A 20,879-nucleotide genomic window follows, 5' to 3' on the forward strand; every position below is an offset into this window, starting at 1 on the left:
ACTCTATTTTTACTTCTAGATTGATGCTCTCTGTCACTGAGTTGCTGACAATACCTCAAAATTTAAACAAAAGGACAGACTGCTGTAACAGTATTTCATATTACTATCTTTTCATTGAATAATAACATAAAATTCCCTCGCGCAAATTGACTTGTTATCATTGATTATCTATTTTATCAGATATTGCTTTCTACTTCTACATTTATTGTTTATGGATATCATACAATCAGTAATACAATCAGGACACATGTACACACCATTCCCTGTACATGTCATTATAGCGGGGTGTGGTCACTCCTAGTTATCTGATATCAAAAAGATTAAAACCTATTGAACAAACAAGAGATTTATACTTGGCTAAATTCATACACATCATGGACAGAGGCAGGAATCCTGCTGGAGTTGAGATTCAGATCTGAACTTCATAGATATCTTTGAATTGAAGATAGAAGTCTGGCAGCTAGATTTTTACTTTTATCAAACATGTCAGCTGAAACAGAGATGTACATTAAAGACCCTATGACTACTAAGAGACTGGTCGTAAAGGAATGCCATGTCAAGAATGCAATGACCTATTCCTGCTGGCGAAATTTTCTAGACATTCATACTCTGTACACGTTATTTCCAGCTCAGGCAATCTGTACTCTGGAGATACCTCGTGTATTACATTTAATATTAATACACATGGGGCGTATGCCGGAATGGCTGTTCTCGGATTTACATACAGAGTTACACACTATACAACACCCCGAGAGAGCTTTCTGAATATCTCCTCCCTCGTGGGCCTGCAGAGAATTCCTGTTCATTATCGTCCATTTCTCAATTGAAAAATAAGCTCATCGGAAGATTCCTGTTGACAACAATAAAAAGTAACTCTCCCTCCTAACTCTTCCCCGCTATTGCAGACAAAGGCCCGTGGAATCGAGATGCCCACGGCTTGTCCACGCAAAGCTGTCCGAGCTGTAGATGTCGTGTTACTGTTACTCTGTATGGCTGTGATGGTTTTGAGGGGGAGATTTCCCCCGAAACTCCTCTGACAAAAAAATGTTTTACCGTGGTCCTTAATATTGTATGTACATGTACATGTACATGTACTCCGTACGGTACTTCCAAATACTACCCTACCCGCGACCAGCGAGAATAGGGTCGGGTCAATAGCATCAGTCTTGCCTCCTTCAACCCTTCATCCTGCAATCTTAGTTCCCAGACCAGATGATACAGAATCGATAGAGCGAGGCCTTTCGCCAAGGAGTCTCATTCATCCTCACCGCTCGCTCGCTCGCTTGCTGGCTCTGAAGAAGAAGAAGAATGACTCAGACATGCATTGATGCGCTGGACTTTCGCAATTCTCCGCGTGGGTCAATCGGGGCCTGCCGACTTGGAGAGGAAGATAGGAATGAGAACTGGGTGGAGGGAAACCCCCCCCCGGGGAAAATTTGCTTGTGGGATGCTCGATGCCTGACAGGGAGCGGGGCTTCTGTCGTCTGAGCACATCCTGCCTGACCGCGGTCAGGGCCATATTTCGATGGCTGGAGTTAGTTAGGTGACTCGTTGCAAAAGGACGTACGTGCTTCCGCGATCGGTGATTTTGAGGCAATCACGGGATAGCTGCGAATGCACGACAGGAATGACGACTTTGCAGCGTAACGTACGGGAGATCTCCCGCAGTTTCAAAAGGCTTTTTAGCCTGAAGACTGTGCTTGACCACCATCCCATCGGAGGCTTGTTATTTATTAGTTGGCTTACTCCGTACTCTGTACATGTGTTAGGGAGCACAAGAGGGACCACACCAGACCAGTCAGCAATGTTCTTTATTTTAGTTTTATTTTTTTGTAGCTTTCCTCCCATACGTCGTAGTTTCATATCACAGAGTATTCCTTTTCGTACCGAGTATTCTGGTCGAATGTAGACAGTACTCGTGCGCAGCAAATACATTGTAGAAACGAAGCCAAGGGACGGATGGCGGCTGCTTACAAGTGCCACACCTGCCACACAGTCCAGGATGCCTCCGTTGTGTTGTATCTCCAGCTTCGGTTTTGTCAGTTGAACGAGATATCAAAAACATCCACCGCCTATCATTGCTATAACCCAAAGAGAGGCGACAAAGGAGCAGTCTCACGTGGTTGACCGCTCTGCGCTCTTCTGCATCCCGCTCTGCAGCTAAACTTGCGGGATTGGAGATGATTCATCGCCACCGTATCGCCTCGAGTGTGCTTTGCCTTGGGAACTGACTGGCTAACCATCACCCCCGCCTCTTCTCCCGCCCGCCCCGATCGCATCAGGGAGCGCGCCTTGGCCAGCATCGAGAGCTGTCTCTTGTGTTGTCTCCTCGTCGCGTCCGCTGGCCGGTCACCAGACTTGCGTGCAGGGCTCCGGCGCCGACGGCTGCTTTTTCGTCCCCGCAAATTATATCTCTAGTCGTCTAGTCGCTCACACTTGCCTGCAACACGGATTGGAAGGTTCCTTTACAGAGCGGCTGAAGCTGTTTGATTTACTCTTTTCTGTTTTCCCTTTTTGATATTGGCTGTCCTTGTCTGGAGAGCGGACAGCCAGCTGGTCATCTATAAAGAAATCACGAGGCTTATCCCGGGGTTGCCAACCAAACAGCCAGCCAGTAGTTATCATCATCAGCATCACCATCATCATCGCATTGCAGGTTGCATCGTGCTTGGTCAGCTCTGTCGATTGGCAACAGAGTCGCATTTACAGGGCAGATCGGCCCCGACTGCACGGCACATCCCAACTGGGGCATCTACTCTACTGTACTTGGCCTGCGGCGTGCTGGTGACTCCGTACATACATACATGCATACAGACATACAGCTTACTGCTGTAAGACCACTCTCACCCACTCAGTAGATTGGGATGGATAACCACGGTAGGTCATTTGATGGAAATCGCGGCTGAAAGAAACACCAGCACGACCAGAAAATCTGGTGGCAAGAGAAATATGCGCTGGCAATTTCGATGTCACCACTCTACCCGCCCTCTCTTCACATATTTTCCGGCCCTCTATACAGGCTGCAGGCTACAGACTACCCTACCCTACCCGCCTGCCAAACATTTCCCAATGCCCCCCCGCCTTAAGCTTTTCTGGCAGCCTGTGCGTCCAAACGGGCCGCTGTGGCTGCATGGATACTTCCGCTCCTCGCCTGCCACAGTTGACACACACTCCCCCCCTTACTTCGAGCGCAACTCTTGAGTTGTATCGCCCTAAGAGCCTACTAAATGTCATGACTAGGCGCCCTCCCCGTTCTCTGTCTTTCCCTCAGCCAGTCCCTGCGTGCTGGGCGGGTTCCCCTGCGCTTTGACACGTTCTTTATTTGTATCGCCCATCCCGGCATGTCCTTGGTCACACGCTCACTCAATATTCTTATTTTAACATAGGACAAATGTCTCCCGTGAGCGCTGCGTTGGCAAGCGCTCAGCCTCATCCCACCCAAATAGATACACGGCCGACCCCAGCCCGCAGAGTCCCAGATCGCAAATCGACCAGGTGCCGGTACTTCGGGTCCAAAAAGGGTATGCCCCATTGAATTCCTTGCGTCCTCACTTGATGCTGGTGATTGATTAATTGACTGATTGATTTCTTGTTGTTTGTATTTGTCCCCCTGTAATCTTCGGCCTTGCATTTCCCTCATCTCTTGTCTCTTTTCAATACCATAATGGTTTTTTTATTACTTCGTTTTGGAATTTCATAATACTTGTTTGTGGAACGACACTTGCTTGTTTATACCTTATACAACTGGCCCGTCCATATATCCGTTTGATATTTCTTGGGCGCCAAAATTGCTGTGTTTTGTTTTTTGGTGGTCCCCTTTCGAATTTTCGTTTGCTGCCCCTTTTGTCTGGTTCCCATGACTTTTTGGGCTTTTACCATACCACCTTGTCTTTAATGCTGACCTCTTCTAAGGATGCCGGGCTGGTGATGATTGTCCTTTTGCACATGAAACGGCGCCGCACGACTCTTTGGCCGCGTCGTCAGGGAATCCGATTCCTTCTTCGTATATTAACAATCCGCGACTCGAAACTGCAATTGACAATGAGGCCCTACTCCCCAAGGATAGGAATGAAGGCGGATCAACTCCCCAAGCCTCGGCATTCAGCTCTTCACCCCGAGGTTCCGAAGGTACCCAACCTCGAGTTGTTCAGCGACCAACCCCACGTGCCCAGCGTGATAATCCTAGGGAGTTTGAACTCAATCAAATTAGGCGCCGTTTTCATCCCCAGGAGAGATCTGATGAGGATGGAACGATTCTAACATTCGATATCTATCCTTCTGACCCGGACTTTTCTGATTTATTGAAAAGTCTGGCCTGCGCCATGCATGTGCCCCTGGACTATCCTTTACGAGGGACGCCTTCCCTGGAAATAGTAGACGAGAATATAGGGATGAGAGAGAAGATACTTATCCAGGAAGAATTCGAAAATATTACGAAGACTCGTATTTCGGACACCCTACTAAAACAGCTGAACGTTCTTGATAGATCGCTCTCGAATATTTTCAACATGGCAAATCCGGAGGCAGTGACAGCGCCACCTGATAGTTATGCCGACCAGGAAGCAACCGTTACTCCTTGGTTGGGGGAGGTGAAGCAACCTCGCGAAACAGCAATGAGTCAAGAAATGGAGCAAGCTCGTCAACGACGCGAGAAAGAGATTACTCAACTTACCTCTCGCCTAGGTAGAATGCCGTTATTTTCCAAATCTTCGGATGGTGTTTCATTTACCATCCCTCTCAATCCACTCAAGCCACATTTAATTCCTCAATCTCTTAGATCTGTGAAAACGCTTACCTTGGTTGTCCCCCTGTTATATCCCCTTGAGCCTTGCCAAGTTAGGATTCCTGGGGTCAATGACAACTCGGCCAGAGCAACAGAGGCATTATTCGAAAAGCATGTCATAGAAAATTCTAGTGCGAGCTTGACGTCGCACGTTAATTACCTTTCAACAATGCTACATACTCTCGCAGCCCAGCCAGCTAAAAGTGCCGAACTTAGTCGTGCGGTTACTTCTTTATCATTGAACAATAAATCAATAGCTGACGAAATAACCCCATTATCCGCTACTGCACCTCCACTGGAACCCCAGACCAAGGAGACAGAAGTGCCGGCTGAGCTGGCTGATCGACCACATATTCAGGTCATTCCTCGCCCACCAGAATGGATATCGCCCAGGCAGGGTGACGAATCTGATAGTGACGACTCTGACTACTCTGGATCCGAAGAAAGCGCTACTGACGATGATGACGATGATGAGGGTGGTGGTGTCAGTATTTCATCAACGCTCCCAGCTCCGACAGGCCGCGATGTGGCCCTGTCGTTTCCTTCAATGGAACTCCGGGGTATTGAGCTCCTCGAACTGAGAGCTCTACATTTAACCTTGAAATGTGAGCGGTGCAAGAAACTTCTCGATATGAAAAATATCAAAATTGGAGATGACGGTATCAGCGTGCCCCCGAAACGGGTGGAGTCGTGCAAGAAGTGCGGCAACTATCTTAGCGTTGGTAGGTGCAGAAATATACCATGAAATTAACGATCTCATCGACGTTGAGAATTGCAAAGTTTAGTTAACATACATTGGAATTTTTGTGGCTAGGATTTCGCCGCGAACTAATGCACCCCAGTTCAAATCGTGCGGGGTACCTGGATCTGGAGGGATGCCTTGCGTTTGACCTGCTTCCTAGGTAAGTACAAATTACAACCCTCTTTGGCCGTTCGCAACCACGCAAGCTACGGTCTATATGTGCAACACCATCTACCACCTTGGCCCATCACTAGAAAGACACCGTTCTCATTGTTGTTATATCATCCTAGCACTTTTATCCCTACATGCTCCGAATGTTCTACCACCTACCCCGCACCAGGGATTGTTGCGGTTCGAGGAGACGATGCGTCGCCAGTCTGTCGTGGATGTCACCATAAAATGAGTATGTTCTCTCAGAAGCATGGGATTTACCCGAGGATACGGGATAATCCCTGTCCCTCCTTGGATTTTGAGTGCGTTGTCGGCGACTTGCAACATTAACTAAATTCTTTTTTCCCGTAGGGTTCAAAATTCCCGAGGTGAAATTCTTACTAGTGAGCGCTGGAGGAGGTAAGTTGACCAGTTCTAAATCAGTCGGCTGAAATTATTTTCATTATCGAATTTTTTGAATATGCTTGATTTGTTCCCTAAATAACGCCTTTGTACGAGGGTGGCCGCCCCTTGCACAACAGCCCATATTTCGGAAATGGGGGATGATATTCTCTTCTCAGCTCCGCCCGCTTAATTTTACCTTCATCGTATGCTGCCTGACCCTCCCTTTCCCTCTTTCGGGCAATCTGCATCTGATTTTCAGGCTTCGTTTATCTATACCCTGCGTTTACCCTTGTCCAGTTTCCGTTTCATCTCTGCCTGAGACCCGGGGAGATGGCATGCTCCTGCGCATGTTTCTTTCCATCAAACATCATCTTAGCTACTTTTCCGTGTATATCCGTTTATTGATCCCGACGCACTCTTACACTTTTTTCGCACTTTTCCGGGAAATGTGCGCAATATTGCCCTTATGGAATCCATTAGGACTGACCGGCTGCTTAATTTGTAACAGGTACCTCTCATACTCCTGCTAAGGTGAAAAAGGTGCGTAATTTTTTTTCCAGCAGATTTACAAGACATCGTTTTGGTTTTTCCAATTTTCATCTATACGCTACGTACATACAGCCGCGATATTCATAACCAACGTCTTCTTTTGCCAATTTCCGCTAGGAAGTCGCACCCGGATTGGTAATTATACTGACATATCCGTTTTACAACTTTGAAGCCAAAAGAAGCTTTGGGGATCGTAGCTGGACAGGAATTGCCTCGTCGCGGCCGATGCTCGCATTATGGGAAGAGTTACCGATGGTTTAGGTATGTGGACATGTTAAGCTCAGGCGGGGCCGCTTCTATGATATCCTGTGCCAATTCCTATGCAGCTACTTAGTTAGCCGCTGCAAGTACCCACACCATAGCACCCTTTGCAATTAGTGTAATTATATTGCTGTTTCATCAACTACTTCATAACATTTTAATAATGGCTTACTATTGTACGCAGGTTCTCTTGTTGTCTGAAGGTTTTCCCCTGCGATAGGTACGTTAAGTTACTTCCCTTCAATTGGGGAACAGAACCTAATATTATCGCTCTTACAGGTGCCATGACGCTGCAACGGATCATCCAAATGAACATGCCAACCGAATGATATGGTAAGCTGGGCTTCTACACTTTTTACTTACTCTCGTAAATACCGATCAAATTCTCTCGCAATTCTTCCTTCACGAGATTCCTTTGCATGTACTTATTTTTCCTCGCCTATTTTTAGTGGTTTTTGCTCCCGTGAGCAGATCTACCGTCCAGAGAGCTGTGGCATCTGCCACTCGACACTCACTAGGAAGACTGGCAGTGGGTTTTGGGAAGGGGGTAAGGGAACGAGAGATAGGAGGCGAATGAATCGGAAAGGTATGTATATGTTTATTTCCATGGTTTTGGGCACCTTCTTTGCTGCCGTGATCCCAACATCTCCTCTCCCTATGTTGGTGATTTTGCTGTTAAATGGGGCGTTAGATCCGAGAAAATATAAGCGACGAGGAGGAACGGCGTAGGGTTCTTCGGCGTAGAAGAAGTGAGGGAAATGCATGTATAAAATTATGGGTAATGGTGTATGTACTGTACATTTTATTATTGAGCCAGAAATGATAGGCTTGTATACATATGTTTGGCCAGCATCATCCAAAGCTGCGGGCCCATCCTTCATTTTTCATTTACCACTGTTCCATTTCCCAACGATGTTCCATCCGTTGCGGTTCTCCGGGTATGGAAATGGACTTGTGTATGGATTCGACTCTCTGAATTCATTTTACTTGCCGTAACATTTGTTTCTCACGCTTTTTGCTCGATGCCGTAACCTACGAAGGCGTCCGGGTATGCTGAAATGACCTGCGATAAGTAGAGCTTTGTGTACGGATTTATTATGTCTGTGGTTGACGCCGAATCTCTTAGCTGCACCAACTCATATGAACAATGCGAGAGCTTAGCGAGAAGAAAGAAGAGGGAGGAAGTGGAATAAGTAATCCAAGGTAATATTGATCCCAGGAGAGAATCCTTGAATCTCTGGGATAGTTTATCTAGTTCGACAAAATCGTAAAACCCAAAAAACTTTGAAACTCGCCAGTTCCATTGCACAATACCGAATATCCCCCCCGGGTACACTCTCAAGACTATTGACAGAGCTATACATGTTAGATCTAGAAATATAGTGAATAAAAGTGTTTCTAAAACAAATTAGAGGCATTAATTTAATCCGTCAGTCCCATTCGCGGATCATCCCAATCCGCGGGACGGGAACACATTCCCCTTCAATGCACAAGGTCCTTCCGCCGCAGCAGTCTTCTCGAACACGGCATGTCATAGGACACTCCAGGCGGCGTTCTGCGAGCTCTCCGGATGGAAGGGCTAGTGCATTGCTGATAAGCGATGCGTAGGTGAGGAAGAGCGGGAGAGAGAACGCTCCGTATGTTTTCATGGTGTCTGTATGGGTTTGTTAGCTGATTGGTTTCTCGCGGGCCTGAGAAAGTGAGCGGATATTTGATATCTTCTAGGGAGGGGAAGGTGTAAAGGGGGATCAGGGTGGTTCACTTGGAAGAACTATATTTTTATTGCTGTGCGGCTTTGAATGTGGGGCCTGTTTGTGAAATGGGAGGACACTTCAATACTTTTTGAGGAAATTTTCCTGTAGAGGTTTGAAGTAGAGGTCTTAATAAAAGTCGACAGGACAATTTGTTAAATACCCAACATCATGACCTAGCTCTTATGCTAGCATAAATGAAGTCTATCTGAGAAGATATCAATATCAGCACTTGTATGTAGGAGCTGATTATGGTGAATAAGGATGTGCTCATGCTGTGCTGAATAAATCAGTATGAATAACATAAATACATTGACCCAATAACAAATGAGCTCCATTCAAGAACAGAATGACATACCCAATAGTGTGTCTTGACTGCACGCGAGTCTGCAAACATATCATGTGTGTGTAAAGGGACTTGAAGAATGCCTGCATAACTGCTCTGTTTGAGAACAATGAAAATGTCCTTGTTTCTTTTATGCAATGCCAATGCAAAATTATTAGGACACTGTATTTTGCGGTAGATAGGCATCTTCCATTGAGAAATTCTAGCAGCCGTGAGGGTTATGGTCCAAAGTGAATATACTTCCATGACCTGATACATGTCCATATCTGTAGCAGTTCAGAGCGCCTAGATTCGTTGTATGCTAATTATTAAGGAAACGGGTCGGCAGTGGTTTACTGAAAAATATCAAACAAGATATATAGTCATGCAGTGAGCTGAAGTGTGTTTTGATATTGAGGTTATTTAATACAACTAGGATTTGGTTCCTTGTCCAAGTCCCAGGCATGCTAGTTGAGTTTCACTGATGAGGCTTGAAGTGGATCACAAACAATGGATCAGTCAATGCTGAAATGTGCTGGTAACAGTAGAGCTAGTAAATAGCTAGGCTTAGCTGAAGTGCAAAGAAGGCAAATAAGCAAAGTGCATGTAATAATGTACCAAGCGAGAGCATTATTGGTTGTTCTTGGGATGGAAGCTGGATGAGCTTGATAAAGCCGGCCAAGTCACATGATGCCAAATGCACTCTGCTTGGGTATTTAACCATCTCACAACACATGCGAACAACACCCCGGGGAGCTTTGAAACGCCCAACATCAGCAAGATGTCTTACGCGCTGGCTACCAAGAAGCGGAAATTTCACAGGGTTCTTGACTCGCTGTCCGGCGCCAATGTACAGAAACCTTCCAATGCAGACTCTTCGACAGCCAAAGATGCCTCTCCCACCCCAGCGAAATATCCAACTATCAAAAAGGTACGGTTGGCTTCGTCGGGCTCCGTAACCGACTCCGAGGATATGATTATTAGGCCTTCCGTGTCGAATATACCCCGACACTCCTCTCTGTCCCCGTCATCACAGCAGCGCCCAAATTTCGTACCATGGGACCGTGAGCGATTTCTCGAGCGGCTCGAGACGTTCCGCAGAGTAGATCGATGGTCGCCAAAGCCAGCTGCCATAAATGAGGTTCAATGGGCAAAGCGCGGGTGGTCGTGCGTGGATGTTATGCGGGTAGAATGTGTGGGTGGCTGTGGTCGTGCTGTTGTTGTGAAGCTGCCAGAAGAGGTGGATGATGTGGGCGACGATGATACTGACAAAATTATTGAGCGGAGGGAAGTTGGTATGTACATCGCCCGATTCTCCCTCTCTTTTCGATAAAATTTTAAACTTTCTTTCTGACTGGATAGTAGAGGCTAGATTGGTGGAGGAATATTCCAAACGAATAGCAGCTGGCCATGCGGAACGTTGTCCGTGGCGGAAAAGTGGATGCGATGGTAATTCTGACTCGCCTTCTAGATGGAAAAGTGAGAATTGGGATTTGCTAACACCTGAATTTAGACACTATTCAGAGGCTGCCGCTCACAAATCCGGAAACAGCAGTAAATGGTCTACATGCGCGTTATTTGAATCTTGCCCGTCTCGAGTCTAAATTACCCCCAATCGAAAACATCGAACCGCCGTCTAAACTGGATTTAGACGGAACCATCAGTATATTACCTCCGGCATTGCTAGGTGGTAACCTAGAGCCCGAAACACAGAGAGAAACACGAAGAGAAACTACCAACAATACCCCCCAGCCAGCCACCAAGAATGGCGATAGTCACGGCAATATATCTTCCCAGAAGATAGGAGCCGAACTAAATAAAGCGGCGTTTGTACTTGCGGCTTTTGGCTGGGATGCTGGCCCCGATGTTGGCGCAGGCTTAGCAACATGCGGTGCCTGTTTCCGCCGGCTGGGATTGTGGATGTATAAACCCAAGGAGGATGGGAGTGTTTCTGTGTACACTAAACTCGACGTCGTTGATGAGCATATGGATTACTGCCCATGGGTCAATCCGAAAACGCAGAGTGGTGGCGGGAAACCTGGCTTACATGGTTTCAACGGTAAACCGCAGAGCGGCTGGGAGATTTTGAGCCAGGCGATTAAGACTATGCATCGTCGACGGACGAGATGTGATGTGCCATCAACTTCCGCTGAGATAACTAGTCAGGAATCTCTGGCAAGTCCTGGAGAAGCTAAGGTTGATGACGATGAAACGCAGAAACTACGGGATAGAGAATGGTGGACTAAACTGCGGAGAGTGAGGCAGTCATTACACGTGAAGGGGCTGAAGAAAACGAAATGAGCTGCTGGGGATACGAGAATTATATCACTTGGTTAATAATGACGATCCGATCTTTGGCATATTTTCAAGCGGGCCTTTCTTGTTGGTTTTGCGATTCCTCTGGTTTGCTTTTCCAAGCATGTATATTACATTTATACCCATCATGTTCATTCAGCGTCCAATTTCCATCGAGTGTTATGATCTCAATATTCTGCTGCTTTCTCCAATGGCAACGTTCTTGAGCTCTGTGGCTGAAATCCACCACGTAGATACCTCCATCGATGTACAGTGCCGTCTCATAAGTTTGAGACTTTCGTGATTTCCAGACAAATAGTGTGCCGTGATATTTAAATGTGCTCATTTATCTCTATTCTTCTTACATATTTTCTTTAAACTAATAGTAACTAGCTCTATTCTATTCATGTGTTTTCTATTCTATCTATTACAATGTCAAATTGGGTGACTGCAGCAGTGATTAGAGACAAATGAATGATATACAAAATATTGCAATTTGGGAACTGTACCTAGGGGTTTGGTACGTACCAATAAAGACAAGGGCCCTGTCAGATTACCTCAGCAAGGCTCAACGGGCACGTGACTTTTACTCCAAATGCGATTTTTTGACAACGCTCGACATACCCCGTCGCCAGTATGCAATTAGACAGAAATGGCTGCGCGCACCCCTGCTGACAGAAGACGTGCTTCCATTACAATGTACGATCCAGCCCGAGACACGTATACCGTCTCTGATGATGGTCCTCCACTAGCTAGTGCGGCAGAGCGCATCAAGGTTCATGAACTAGCCGAAGAGGAACAGACGAACGATGAAGCTTTGCGTTCACGAGGATCCACACCCGCCCATAATAATGAAGAGAAGAGTCCTTCATACAACTCTTTAAAAAAGGTATACTACCGCTTATTTTGAAGTTAAACTACATCCGTTTAAAGGGCACGTCGCGTCGCCGTGGGACGGGTTTAACCCATGTTTCGGCCCGCTTGGTTTTCCTCCATTCTTCCTAGCTTTCAAGCGCCTGGTGGGACTGATCTGGACCCGTTGGCGGGCTTATTCTGCAGGAGACTCCGCCCATCCACTCCACGCCGCAGGAAACTATCAATAGTGGCGGCAGGGGCTCAAAGCCTGAAAGAAGCTTCTCTCCACCTCACAACCATAACAAAAATAACATCACCAAACACTCGTCGACTTTTCTTTCGTCTCATTCTACCCACAAGAAACAGACCCCTTCCGCTGCTCCTTCTTTTATTCCAATGGGCTCTTCCTCGGATATAGCGCACGGTGAATATTTCCTAGCACCCTTCAAAATGCCCAGGAAAATATAGGAACAGCCTCTAATGTTCACGACCTTCAATATAGATGAATTGCCACGCAGTGGTGGACCATCCTCCCAGAGCCCCAAATCAACTCACAATGGACACGCGGAACCACTAGAGGCCCGACAAAAGAATAAGACCGATAGCAACGAAAGGAAGAGAAAATTGCCGGAAAATGACCCCCAGCCCGAAAAAACAGAACCCGCCCCCGAACAACGACCGGTGTCAAAGCGCAAACGGCAGGAAGAAAGTTCACTGAAGAATAAAAAACGTGGAAAGGCCCCGCCATCTGCTTACTCACTTCGCGATCGCTCTCCCGATTCAAGACATAGAGGCCTCCAAACGCGCAGGTCACCGTCACCTTCTCCAATACGGCGTTCTGAATCCCCAGATGCTTCTGCCCCAAGACAAAGAAAGAGACCGGGTGGAGCAGCTCGGATCGGGTCTGCAAATCTTGAAGCGCTGAAACACAGACAGGAGGAACGAAGACGGCAGATGGAGGAGGAAGCCAAGTTGGCATTGCGAGAGCGTGGAGTCCACGATGTCGTTCGTCAACATTACAATGCGGTTCCGGAAAGAGGTAGGGAATGGCGGAAGACAGATAGCAGAATAAAGGGCCTGCGAAGTTTTAACAATTGGATTAAAAGTACGGTTATCCAGAAGTTCTCTCCTGATGAGGAATTCTTGGCTCGAACAAACGGGAGGGATTGGGCTGGCGCGGAGCCTGCAGAAGAGAAAAAGCTGCTTGTCATCGATGTGGGATGTGGTAAGGGGGGTGATCTGGGCAAGTGGCAGCAGGCTCCGCAACCGGTAGATCTTTACGTGGGCTTGGATCCTGCGGAAATATCTATCGAACAGGCTCGCGAGAGATACATTAGCATGAGAAGAGGGAAGGACAGGATTAGGGGTAGAGGTCATCCACTCTTCCATGCGGAATTTTATCCTAAGGACTGTTTCGGTGAATGGGTTGGTGATATTCCGATTGTGCAACAAGTCGGTATTGACGGAAGCGTTGGGCCTGATGGGTCGATGATGGCGGCTCGATGGGGCGGTGGTGGCTTTGACATTGTCGTCTCCATGTTTAGCATGCATTATGCCTTTGAGAGCGAAGAGAAGGCCCGGCAGATGCTGCACAATGTCGCTGGTTTGTTGAAGAAGGGCGGCCGTTTCATCGGCGTAGGGCCCAATTCAGACGTGCTCAGCGCCAAAGTTGTGGAATTCCATGAGAAAAAGAAACAGCAGGAGGTTGCTGCCGCTGCCGCGGCTGCTAAGCTTGATAGTGAGCGTGAGGATGGTGAAGTGGAGGAATCGCCAATGACAGTACCCGAGTGGGGGAACAGTATCTATCGCGTCCGGTTCCCCGGCGAGACGCCCGAGGATGGTGTTTTTCGCCCTGCGTTTGGCTGGAAATATAGCTATTTCATGGAAGAGGCTGTTGAGGAGATTCCGGAATATGTCGTACCATGGGAAGCTTTCAGAGCGTGAGTAGCACACAGTATATACGCCTATTACATTTTGCACTGAGCCTTGTGCTAACCCATTCTATTATCTTTTCCCTGCTTCAGTTTGACGCAAGATTACAATCTGGAACTTCAATACCGCAAGCCTTTCCTGGATATATGGAATGAGGAGAAGGATGATCCTATCCTGGGACCACTCAGTGAGCGCATGGGCGTTCGGGCGCGAGGAGGTGGGCCTATGCTTGTCAATGAGGAGGAGTTGGAAGCTGCTAGTATGTCTTTATTACTCTGTTTTAACTGTTCTAGGCTGGTTGAGATGTAGTTAGGCTAACATATTTTTTGCTGTAGGCTTTTACCATGCGTTTTGCTTCTACAAGGTCTAACGATGTTCATTAAGCTACTGACTGCTAACTTATTTAACCTCCGTCTACGTGGTGCCCTTGTGATACTACGTCTGTCACATAATTTGCATATTCCATGCCATGCATTTTACGCTAGACATGTTTCCTGTGTTTTTTTGATTTCTTTTTTGTTTATTGGCATTTCGAAATTCGGTTATTCTATCTCATGATGCTCTACTTTACTATAACTTTTACAGAAACTACAATTACGCATACACGAAAACATATGGGCAGGCATAGTCCGGTAGGGTTCCAGTTGATTGGTATCTCTTCATGTTATGTACAGTACATCTATCCACATCTGAAGACTTTGACTTGACACGGCCTGTGATATTCAAACGCTTTCTTCAGTCATATACTTCACATACGACATATATTGATCGTTCAGAGTTACAATCCGCTCTTATGCAGTGAATAAAGCTGAGCACGATTTATGTAGCTTTCAGTAAAATAATAGTATATTCATAGCCACCGTTCTATGTGCCTCACTGATGTCCACGAACGTTTTGAATCCGAAAATCTCAAGCTCAAATGGAATAATATCCTTGACCAAGCGGAGCCATATCACATGACTTCGAGCTTACTAGTCACGTTTTAGCGCCATCACGTCGCGTCTTCCCGCTGTTCTCATCCGCCCAACTTGGAATCTCACTTTAAATCTCATTTACGAGCCAGAGGTTCAACTTGCGGACCTCCTTCTCAACAATATTTCCCATTAACTCACACTTCAGAAACCGAAACCATGTCCGTCAATCACACACCACGCACTAGGCAATCAATTCCCTCGCGCGATACTCCCTTAGAACCCCGAAGTAACAGACCAGCGCGCCGCTCCGATGTCCAGGGAGCAAGCGATCGGCGACAAGGTCAGCCCGCCCGTCGCACTATTCTACAGCTACCCACCTACCAGCCCCAAGTCGCCCCTTTGAACGCCACTACGACACATAAACTCGGCCAACTGCAACGTTTCCCGCATCTGACAACGATGCAGACGCAACTAAAGGCTGCCGCGCAAGCGTTGACGGAGTGCGCGGGAATGGTTAATGATCGACTGGCCGACGCGAAGGCGCGAGAGGCGAGGAGAACGGGGATGAAGAGGAAAGCGGTGGATGTGGAGGATGATGAGGAAGTAGAGCAGGGTGATGGGGAAGGTGAAGAGGTGAATATTAGAATTGTTGATTTGGAAGAGCGCGTGAAGACGATGACAGGCCAGTTGGAGGAGAAGATGCGCCAAATTGTCGATGCGGAGGCGCGTACTATTTCGTTGACGGATGGTTTGAATCGGATTCATCAGCAGGCGGTTGAGGCGGTAGCCGCGCAGCCGCAGGCGAAGCGGAGGAGGATGAGGAGGCGGCCTGGGGAGGAGAGTGAAGAAGATGAAGGGGAGGATCAAGATGATGGTGAACTTTCCGCAGAGGAGGCTCCCCAGATACGAAATGGTGGAACGTCCAAGGTGCTGCGGACGGAATTGAAGGAGAAGAAGGCCCAGTGGAAGGAGACGTCGTTGACAGATCGGTATGCATTCCTCGACTTGTTGCCCGGACACAATCTCATATTTACATATTGATACTCACAAATCATCAATCAGATACACAACCAATGACAAATACATTGGTTTCTACCGCGTAGTGCACGAATCGAAATATCCTGGCGATGAGATCCCGCCTCTCCCGCACCCGTCCACTTGGTTCGCAGACGTTGAACAACCTACTACGGCTACCCTTGGCGAAGCCACAACCACCAACACCTCCAGCGGGGCAAAGGATGCCAAGGTAGAGCCGACTTTAGACGACTCCGATGACCTAGCCATCCGCAGCGAACGAGTCTCCCTCCGCTGCCCAATAACCCTCCTCCCTTTCACAGACCCTGTCAAAAGCATGAAATGTCCCCATAGCTTCGAGCGGACTGCCATCGTCGCGATGATTGAACGGAGTAAGAAGCGCATAATTATCCCTTCTAATGGCAAGCGTGTCCCATGCGTCGAGTGTCCTGTGTGCTCGGTGCATATTTCTATGCATGATCTTGATACGGATGTTGTGACAGTGAGAAGGTTGAGAAGAGCGGAGGAGAGGAGGGAGAGGGAAGAGGAGCAGGGCGGCGAGGAAGACTCGGATGGGGGGGAGGAGGTTGTCGTGGAGAGGCCGGGGAGGAAGGGGAAGGGGAAGGGGAGGGGGAGGGGAAGGGCAGAGGCGAACCCTAAGGGGGAACAGGAAAGCAAGCGGGAGGAATCAAGAGAGCCCAGCATGGTGCCGGATACGCAGATGGTGGATCTTGCTTGATTGATTGATTGATGGATGGATCTATTGCTCTGGGCAATGGTCGAAGCCGCGTAATCCACTCAATCCCACTCTAATGACTCTGTAATCTCTGTTCAATTCAGATCTCAGAGCTCTTCATTCCGAACTTTCCCACTCCCTTTCTATCCACATTCCCCGACCCTTTGAATGAATTATTTCTCTATTCTCTTGTGATCCATCATTTTCCACAAGTGTTCTGATCACCTTGTTACACAATTCCCTCTGAATTAACCTTTAATAAATCTCCCAGAAATGCATCATCAGGCACGCGGGCGGTTATTCGCCGTCTTTCTCTTCGCCCCTAGCGCTTTTCTTCTTCTCCAAACCCACCCTATCAATTCACCTTCGCACCCACGACACCTACAAGCAAAGTTTTCATCCATTCCTCCACTCTCGACCTGGCCTGCCTCACACGTGACACGGCAGCATTCGGCCACTTCGGCCAGCACAGTGGCGCAGATGATGTAAGAATAGAGAATCAAGTTATTAAGTCCGTGTTTTATGCAGATGCTACAGTCTACCTGGTCCAAGGAAAAGACAAAACAGACCGAATATAGATGAAGGGATTTTGGGCAAGTATTTGAAGCTTTTAGTGCAACGGCCCCCAGTCAGCCCGGTTAAGCTTTAACCCCTGGTTGCAACAGCTGTAAGCTTAGCACAGCATGCGGCTTAGGCTCGAGGGACATTAGCTGAACGGAAAAACACTTAAATTATGCCCCGGAATGAAAGTGGACTAGCTACGAGAGACCGTCCGTCAATACTACTAGAGGGGTTGCTCCATGTCTCACCCCGTTTCCGCTCGCTTATTGGGTGATCAGCTCTAGAGCAAGGCATCGGAACTGCACGGTTTAACACATGCGATGGGGTTAAAGGAGGGCGGCTGGATTGGGTATAAGGTTCCTGGCACCGGAACCCCAATCTTACTCAACCTTTCCTGGAAGGCAAGATGATTCGTTCTCGTTTGCCATTATTGGAAAGACATAGGATGTGGTCGCGGAAAGCTGGAAGGTCATTTCTCTGGCAGAGAGCAGTCCATGAAGGACAGTTTGTGCAGGGGTCCTCTGGAGACCCTTAATATCCAGTGTGACGGGGATAGCCAGGGGGGGGGGGGTGTGCGCCTCGCTCTCTTCTGACTGGTCCGATGGAGTTCCTCAGGCAGAATAAGCTCTATGGAAGACATCAGCAGCTAGTGCTCAACTACTGTGATAAAATTGCCCTATTGGTAGAGCTATCCTGGGGTACGGTACGATGTTGTGGATCCAACCCCTTACAAGGCTATCTTAAGCCTGTAGGGTTGAGATAGGGGGAAAGTAGTGCAGGGATTGAATCTGTTATTTCAATTGCAGTGAGTGTATCTCTTTCACTAGCTGACTGGCAGGGCCCGCTGAATATTGAAAACTGAAAGTATGCCAGAGCTTTACGATCCGGTTTTCAGCCTACACCGGTATCAGCATCATATGACCATACTCCTTCGACTTGCCCTTTTCCCTTAACCGAAGAAGAAAAGGAAAAGTCTGAGATACCTAACTAAAATACCATTTCTAATTCAGATGAAACAGCAGTTAAAATACAGGTACTAGTTCAGGTTGATTGATTACTTGTGTCCCTGGTCTTAGACTGAGGATGAGGTCTAGGGAAAAGTTTCAATCCCAAAGTCACCATCCAACTCTGCATCTATTCTCGCAACCCTCAAGTTTCCAGCCGCAGGCGCAACCTCATCTTTTGGAAAATCGATTTTTGAGTTCGGTTCCCGTTTGAAACATTTGCTGCCTTTCTGAAACTCACTCCCCTGCATGCTCGCCCAGCGCCTTAAGCCCATTTGCTAGGCAGGATGGATCATATCCTCGCTCGAGCAGTGTCTTGCCGCTGTTGTCATAGAGGTATGCCACACCAGTCTCAGCAAACAGCTCTCTGTCAGAAGATTTGGAGTAGTCTGATGGCCAGTATGTGTCTAGATCTTTTTGGCCTTTAGAAAAATGCCTCGCTTTTGGAAAGAGTCGCGATCTATGCAATGGCTTGACTCATGCATATACACACTCTCTTTAGCGTCGCCGTAGACTGCAATTATGTTTCACGGGCCCACGCGAAGGCCTCCAGCAGTTTTGTCCTCAAAAGCAATCAGATGGCGGACACGGCTCCGCAGGCCTGCAGGAACTTCGACCGAACTTTTCCACCACGGTGTCCGCTGAATGCTGTGCATCATTGTAGCGACAAATTGCCCAGGGGTCTTGATCAAGGCAACCCGAGTAGGTCACATTGAAAACATCAAGACGGTCAGCTGTACAGTAAACTCTTCCGTCACTCCCCTTTCGTTGTGCCAGCGCCCAGCAATAGTCGGGAACACCTTCGGACTTGTCCCATTGAGTAACTTCTGTGGGGTTCGCCCCCGAGATAGGATCGGATCCAAGCTCTCCTAACCCATTTGGGAACAGAATTCCCCTGATGCGTGATTTTGTTTGTTAGCTATTACTGTTCATCTCGAAATTCAAAAGAGACATGAGAAAAACACTCGGTACGGTGCGTACGTACTTATGCCTTATGAGCTTTGGTGCTACCTTGTTTGGGCACCCAGTCTTTGCATCCCATAGTCTGTTCAGGATGGGTTGAAGAAGGTTGAGCTGATTCCTCATACAGCTTGCATCTAATGGAGGTTGGGCGTTAATTTTCAAATATACTACAACCGTCAAAACCGCTCTCGATAGCCCGTCCATATGTACCGTCGCGCCTCTCAAGTTCTTTTGCAGCCGGCTCATCAGCTACACAGGTATCGGCAGCAACAGCATTTATAAATTCATCCATTGGGATTCCAGGGTAGCCGTGGAACATCACTACTACCAGCATTTTGATAGCATCTACTTGTCGAAATGAGCTACCGAAAAGGGCAGAATTCCCCTTGAAATGTTGAACAACAAGGCCTTGGTCGAATGCTGCGACAAGAAGATCAGAGATCGTAGCCCGATCACCTGATGGGAGGCGGGCGAGCAGGTTCATGGAGGCTTCTCTGTCCCTTTCCGCACTGGCACAGTGACCTACAAGCCAGGGTTCAGGAATCAGGACACTATATCCTCTCTCGCATTAGATAACGCCGGCTTCGTGTGTATCTTCCCCCGCGAACCCAACAAATTCTTGGGGCAAAAGGAATCATGGAAGAATTAGGGGGGGCCCGGTGGAGGGGGTAAGACTGGTTTCTCACATCATCGAAGGTAGCGTTATAGATACTAAAATTTATCTCCGCAATAGAATCGGCTCTCTGGCTCATAAACACTGCCGCCCCAACGCAACGTCCGATGGCATTCCTCGGCGATGAACTGCAGAAAAAAGGAAGAGAAGCAGAGTTAGCGCAAAAGCAATAGATCATAACAAGGAAGAGGAGAAATATTTACTATCTTCTTCAGGCCATTTTTCTAAGCTGTACCTTTGCGGGGCAGGTAGAGCAGCGGCGATTTCTGCATTGAAATCTCGAACCACTTTCACAAGCGGATCTTTGATAATCTGGGCGCCTGCCAATCCAAGCAATATAAATTGCTACAGCACCGTGACCACCCCCATTTTGGCTACGATCTTTTTCCTACTCTTTCCCCGGCTGGCTATGCAAAAGTATATGATAAATAGGCACCCCCAATGAATCTCAAGATTTCGAAAGTGGAATGAGAGAGTGAGTGCAGAGATCGACACAGGGCAGGAGGCAAGATTAGAGAGCGGGCTCAGCTGAATATAAATGCTCTTTGCAAAGGGCCTGGGTGCAATGATGAGCTGACTTGTTGCTAGCCATCGTGCAAGATTGCAAACGGCTGTAATGATCAGGGGGTTCAGCCTCTCTATTATTAGACATAGGGAGATAGTTGTAGCCATGGCAGTTGACTCCACAAGGTGTTGATTTTAAATGAATTAAGAGAACAACGATGTCACTCTCCTGAAGACTTCAAAGATTACCATATCAGACCGACGGGTCGTTGAATCTGTAGAAAACTGGGGATATGCTTCTTCAGCGCGCTGACTTGCCTTGTAATTGAAGACTCTCAGTATAACTAAGATATATTCAGAACTTATATACATCTATATATACTAGTAATATAGACAATGAAAATGTCAGAATGATAGCTATGATGAATCTGATGATAGTACAGAGTAGTAGATTCTTCAGAA

The 20,879-nt window shown here is 47.5% G+C and overlaps 6 protein-coding genes across 6 annotated transcripts; 4 read left to right on the forward strand and 2 right to left on the reverse strand.

Moving 5' to 3' along the window:
- Window positions 1-1,143: 1,143 nt before the first annotated feature.
- On the forward strand, window positions 1,144-8,160 carry BDCG_07785 (uncharacterized protein). Its single transcript, XM_045423565.1, has 12 exons — window positions 1,144-2,877; window positions 3,387-3,521; window positions 3,913-5,505; window positions 5,598-5,685; window positions 5,816-5,928; window positions 6,048-6,095; window positions 6,589-6,620; window positions 6,802-6,890; window positions 7,075-7,110; window positions 7,170-7,223; window positions 7,340-7,476; window positions 7,582-8,160. The coding sequence occupies exons 1-12, from the start codon at window positions 2,865-2,867 to the stop codon at window positions 7,617-7,619; spliced, it is 2,376 nt and encodes a 791-aa protein (XP_045278942.1). The 5' UTR covers window positions 1,144-2,864; the 3' UTR covers window positions 7,620-8,160.
- Window positions 8,088-9,577, reverse strand: BDCG_17637 (uncharacterized protein). Its single transcript, XM_045426730.1, has 3 exons — window positions 9,000-9,577; window positions 8,653-8,916; window positions 8,088-8,544 (listed from the first exon to the last, which is right to left on the reverse strand). The coding sequence occupies exons 1-2, from the start codon at window positions 9,249-9,251 to the stop codon at window positions 8,830-8,832; spliced, it is 339 nt and encodes a 112-aa protein (XP_045282288.1). The 5' UTR covers window positions 9,252-9,577; the 3' UTR covers window positions 8,088-8,544; window positions 8,653-8,829.
- BDCG_07786 (uncharacterized protein) lies at window positions 9,512-11,766 on the forward strand. The gene is made up of 3 exons (XM_045423566.1): window positions 9,512-10,261; window positions 10,332-10,415; window positions 10,480-11,766. Exons 1-3 carry the CDS (start codon window positions 9,664-9,666, stop codon window positions 11,265-11,267), a joined length of 1,470 nt encoding a protein of 489 aa, XP_045278943.1. The 5' UTR covers window positions 9,512-9,663; the 3' UTR covers window positions 11,268-11,766.
- A 126-nt stretch (window positions 11,767-11,892) lies between these two features.
- Window positions 11,893-15,058, forward strand: BDCG_07787 (mRNA (guanine-N7-)-methyltransferase). Its single transcript, XM_045423567.1, has 5 exons — window positions 11,893-12,150; window positions 12,321-12,540; window positions 12,619-14,056; window positions 14,141-14,307; window positions 14,384-15,058. Exons 1-5 carry the CDS (start codon window positions 11,914-11,916, stop codon window positions 14,416-14,418), a joined length of 2,097 nt encoding a protein of 698 aa, XP_045278944.1. The 5' UTR covers window positions 11,893-11,913; the 3' UTR covers window positions 14,419-15,058.
- Window positions 15,059-15,077: 19 nt separating this feature from the next.
- Window positions 15,078-20,737, forward strand: BDCG_07788 (SUMO ligase MMS21). Its single transcript, XM_045423568.1, has 6 exons — window positions 15,078-15,951; window positions 16,025-18,078; window positions 18,147-18,613; window positions 18,689-19,254; window positions 19,368-19,908; window positions 19,974-20,737. The coding sequence occupies exons 1-2, from the start codon at window positions 15,179-15,181 to the stop codon at window positions 16,713-16,715; spliced, it is 1,464 nt and encodes a 487-aa protein (XP_045278945.1). The 5' UTR covers window positions 15,078-15,178; the 3' UTR covers window positions 16,716-18,078; window positions 18,147-18,613; window positions 18,689-19,254; window positions 19,368-19,908; window positions 19,974-20,737.
- On the reverse strand, window positions 18,515-19,724 carry BDCG_07789 (uncharacterized protein; the record flags this gene model as incomplete). Its single annotated transcript, XM_045423569.1, has 4 exons — window positions 18,515-18,684; window positions 18,865-19,172; window positions 19,263-19,374; window positions 19,409-19,724. The coding sequence occupies 4 exons, from the start codon at window positions 19,722-19,724 to the stop codon at window positions 18,515-18,517; spliced, it is 906 nt and encodes a 301-aa protein (XP_045278946.1).
- Window positions 20,738-20,879: the final 142 nt, after the last annotated feature.

The sequence above is a fragment of the Blastomyces dermatitidis genome, assembly GCF_000003525.1.
Source record: "Blastomyces dermatitidis ER-3 genomic scaffold supercont1.9, whole genome shotgun sequence".
NCBI lineage: Eukaryota > Fungi > Ascomycota > Eurotiomycetes > Onygenales > Ajellomycetaceae > Blastomyces > Blastomyces dermatitidis.

Bases quoted from the DNA above. Each gene is read 5' to 3' on its own strand.
- BDCG_07785 (XM_045423565.1), top strand. The intron at 3,522-3,912 runs GTATGCCCCATT...ACCTCTTCTAAG, and splicing joins GTACTTCGGGTCCAAAAAGG to GATGCCGGGCTGGTGATGAT. The intron at 6,891-7,074 runs GTATGTGGACAT...TATTGTACGCAG, and splicing joins AAGAGTTACCGATGGTTTAG to GTTCTCTTGTTGTCTGAAGG.
- BDCG_17637 (XM_045426730.1), bottom strand. From the start codon at position 9,251: ATGGACATGTATCAGGTCATGGAAGTATATTCACTTTGGACCATAACC. The intron at 8,917-8,999 runs GTATGTCATTCT...TATTCAGCACAG, and splicing joins CAGTCAAGACACACTATTGG to CATGAGCACATCCTTATTCA.
- BDCG_07786 (XM_045423566.1), top strand. From the start codon at position 9,664: ATGCACTCTGCTTGGGTATTTAACCATCTCACAACACATGCGAACAAC. The intron at 10,262-10,331 runs GTATGTACATCG...ACTGGATAGTAG, and splicing joins TATTGAGCGGAGGGAAGTTG to AGGCTAGATTGGTGGAGGAA. The intron at 10,416-10,479 runs GTAATTCTGACT...ACCTGAATTTAG, and splicing joins GCGGAAAAGTGGATGCGATG to ACACTATTCAGAGGCTGCCG.
- BDCG_07787 (XM_045423567.1), top strand. From the start codon at position 11,914: ATGGCTGCGCGCACCCCTGCTGACAGAAGACGTGCTTCCATTACAATG. The intron at 12,151-12,320 runs GTATACTACCGC...CTTATTCTGCAG, and splicing joins CATACAACTCTTTAAAAAAG to GAGACTCCGCCCATCCACTC. The intron at 14,308-14,383 runs GTATGTCTTTAT...TTTTTGCTGTAG, and splicing joins GGAGGAGTTGGAAGCTGCTA to GCTTTTACCATGCGTTTTGC.
- BDCG_07788 (XM_045423568.1), top strand. From the start codon at position 15,179: ATGTCCGTCAATCACACACCACGCACTAGGCAATCAATTCCCTCGCGC. The intron at 15,952-16,024 runs GTATGCATTCCT...ATCATCAATCAG, and splicing joins GAGACGTCGTTGACAGATCG to ATACACAACCAATGACAAAT.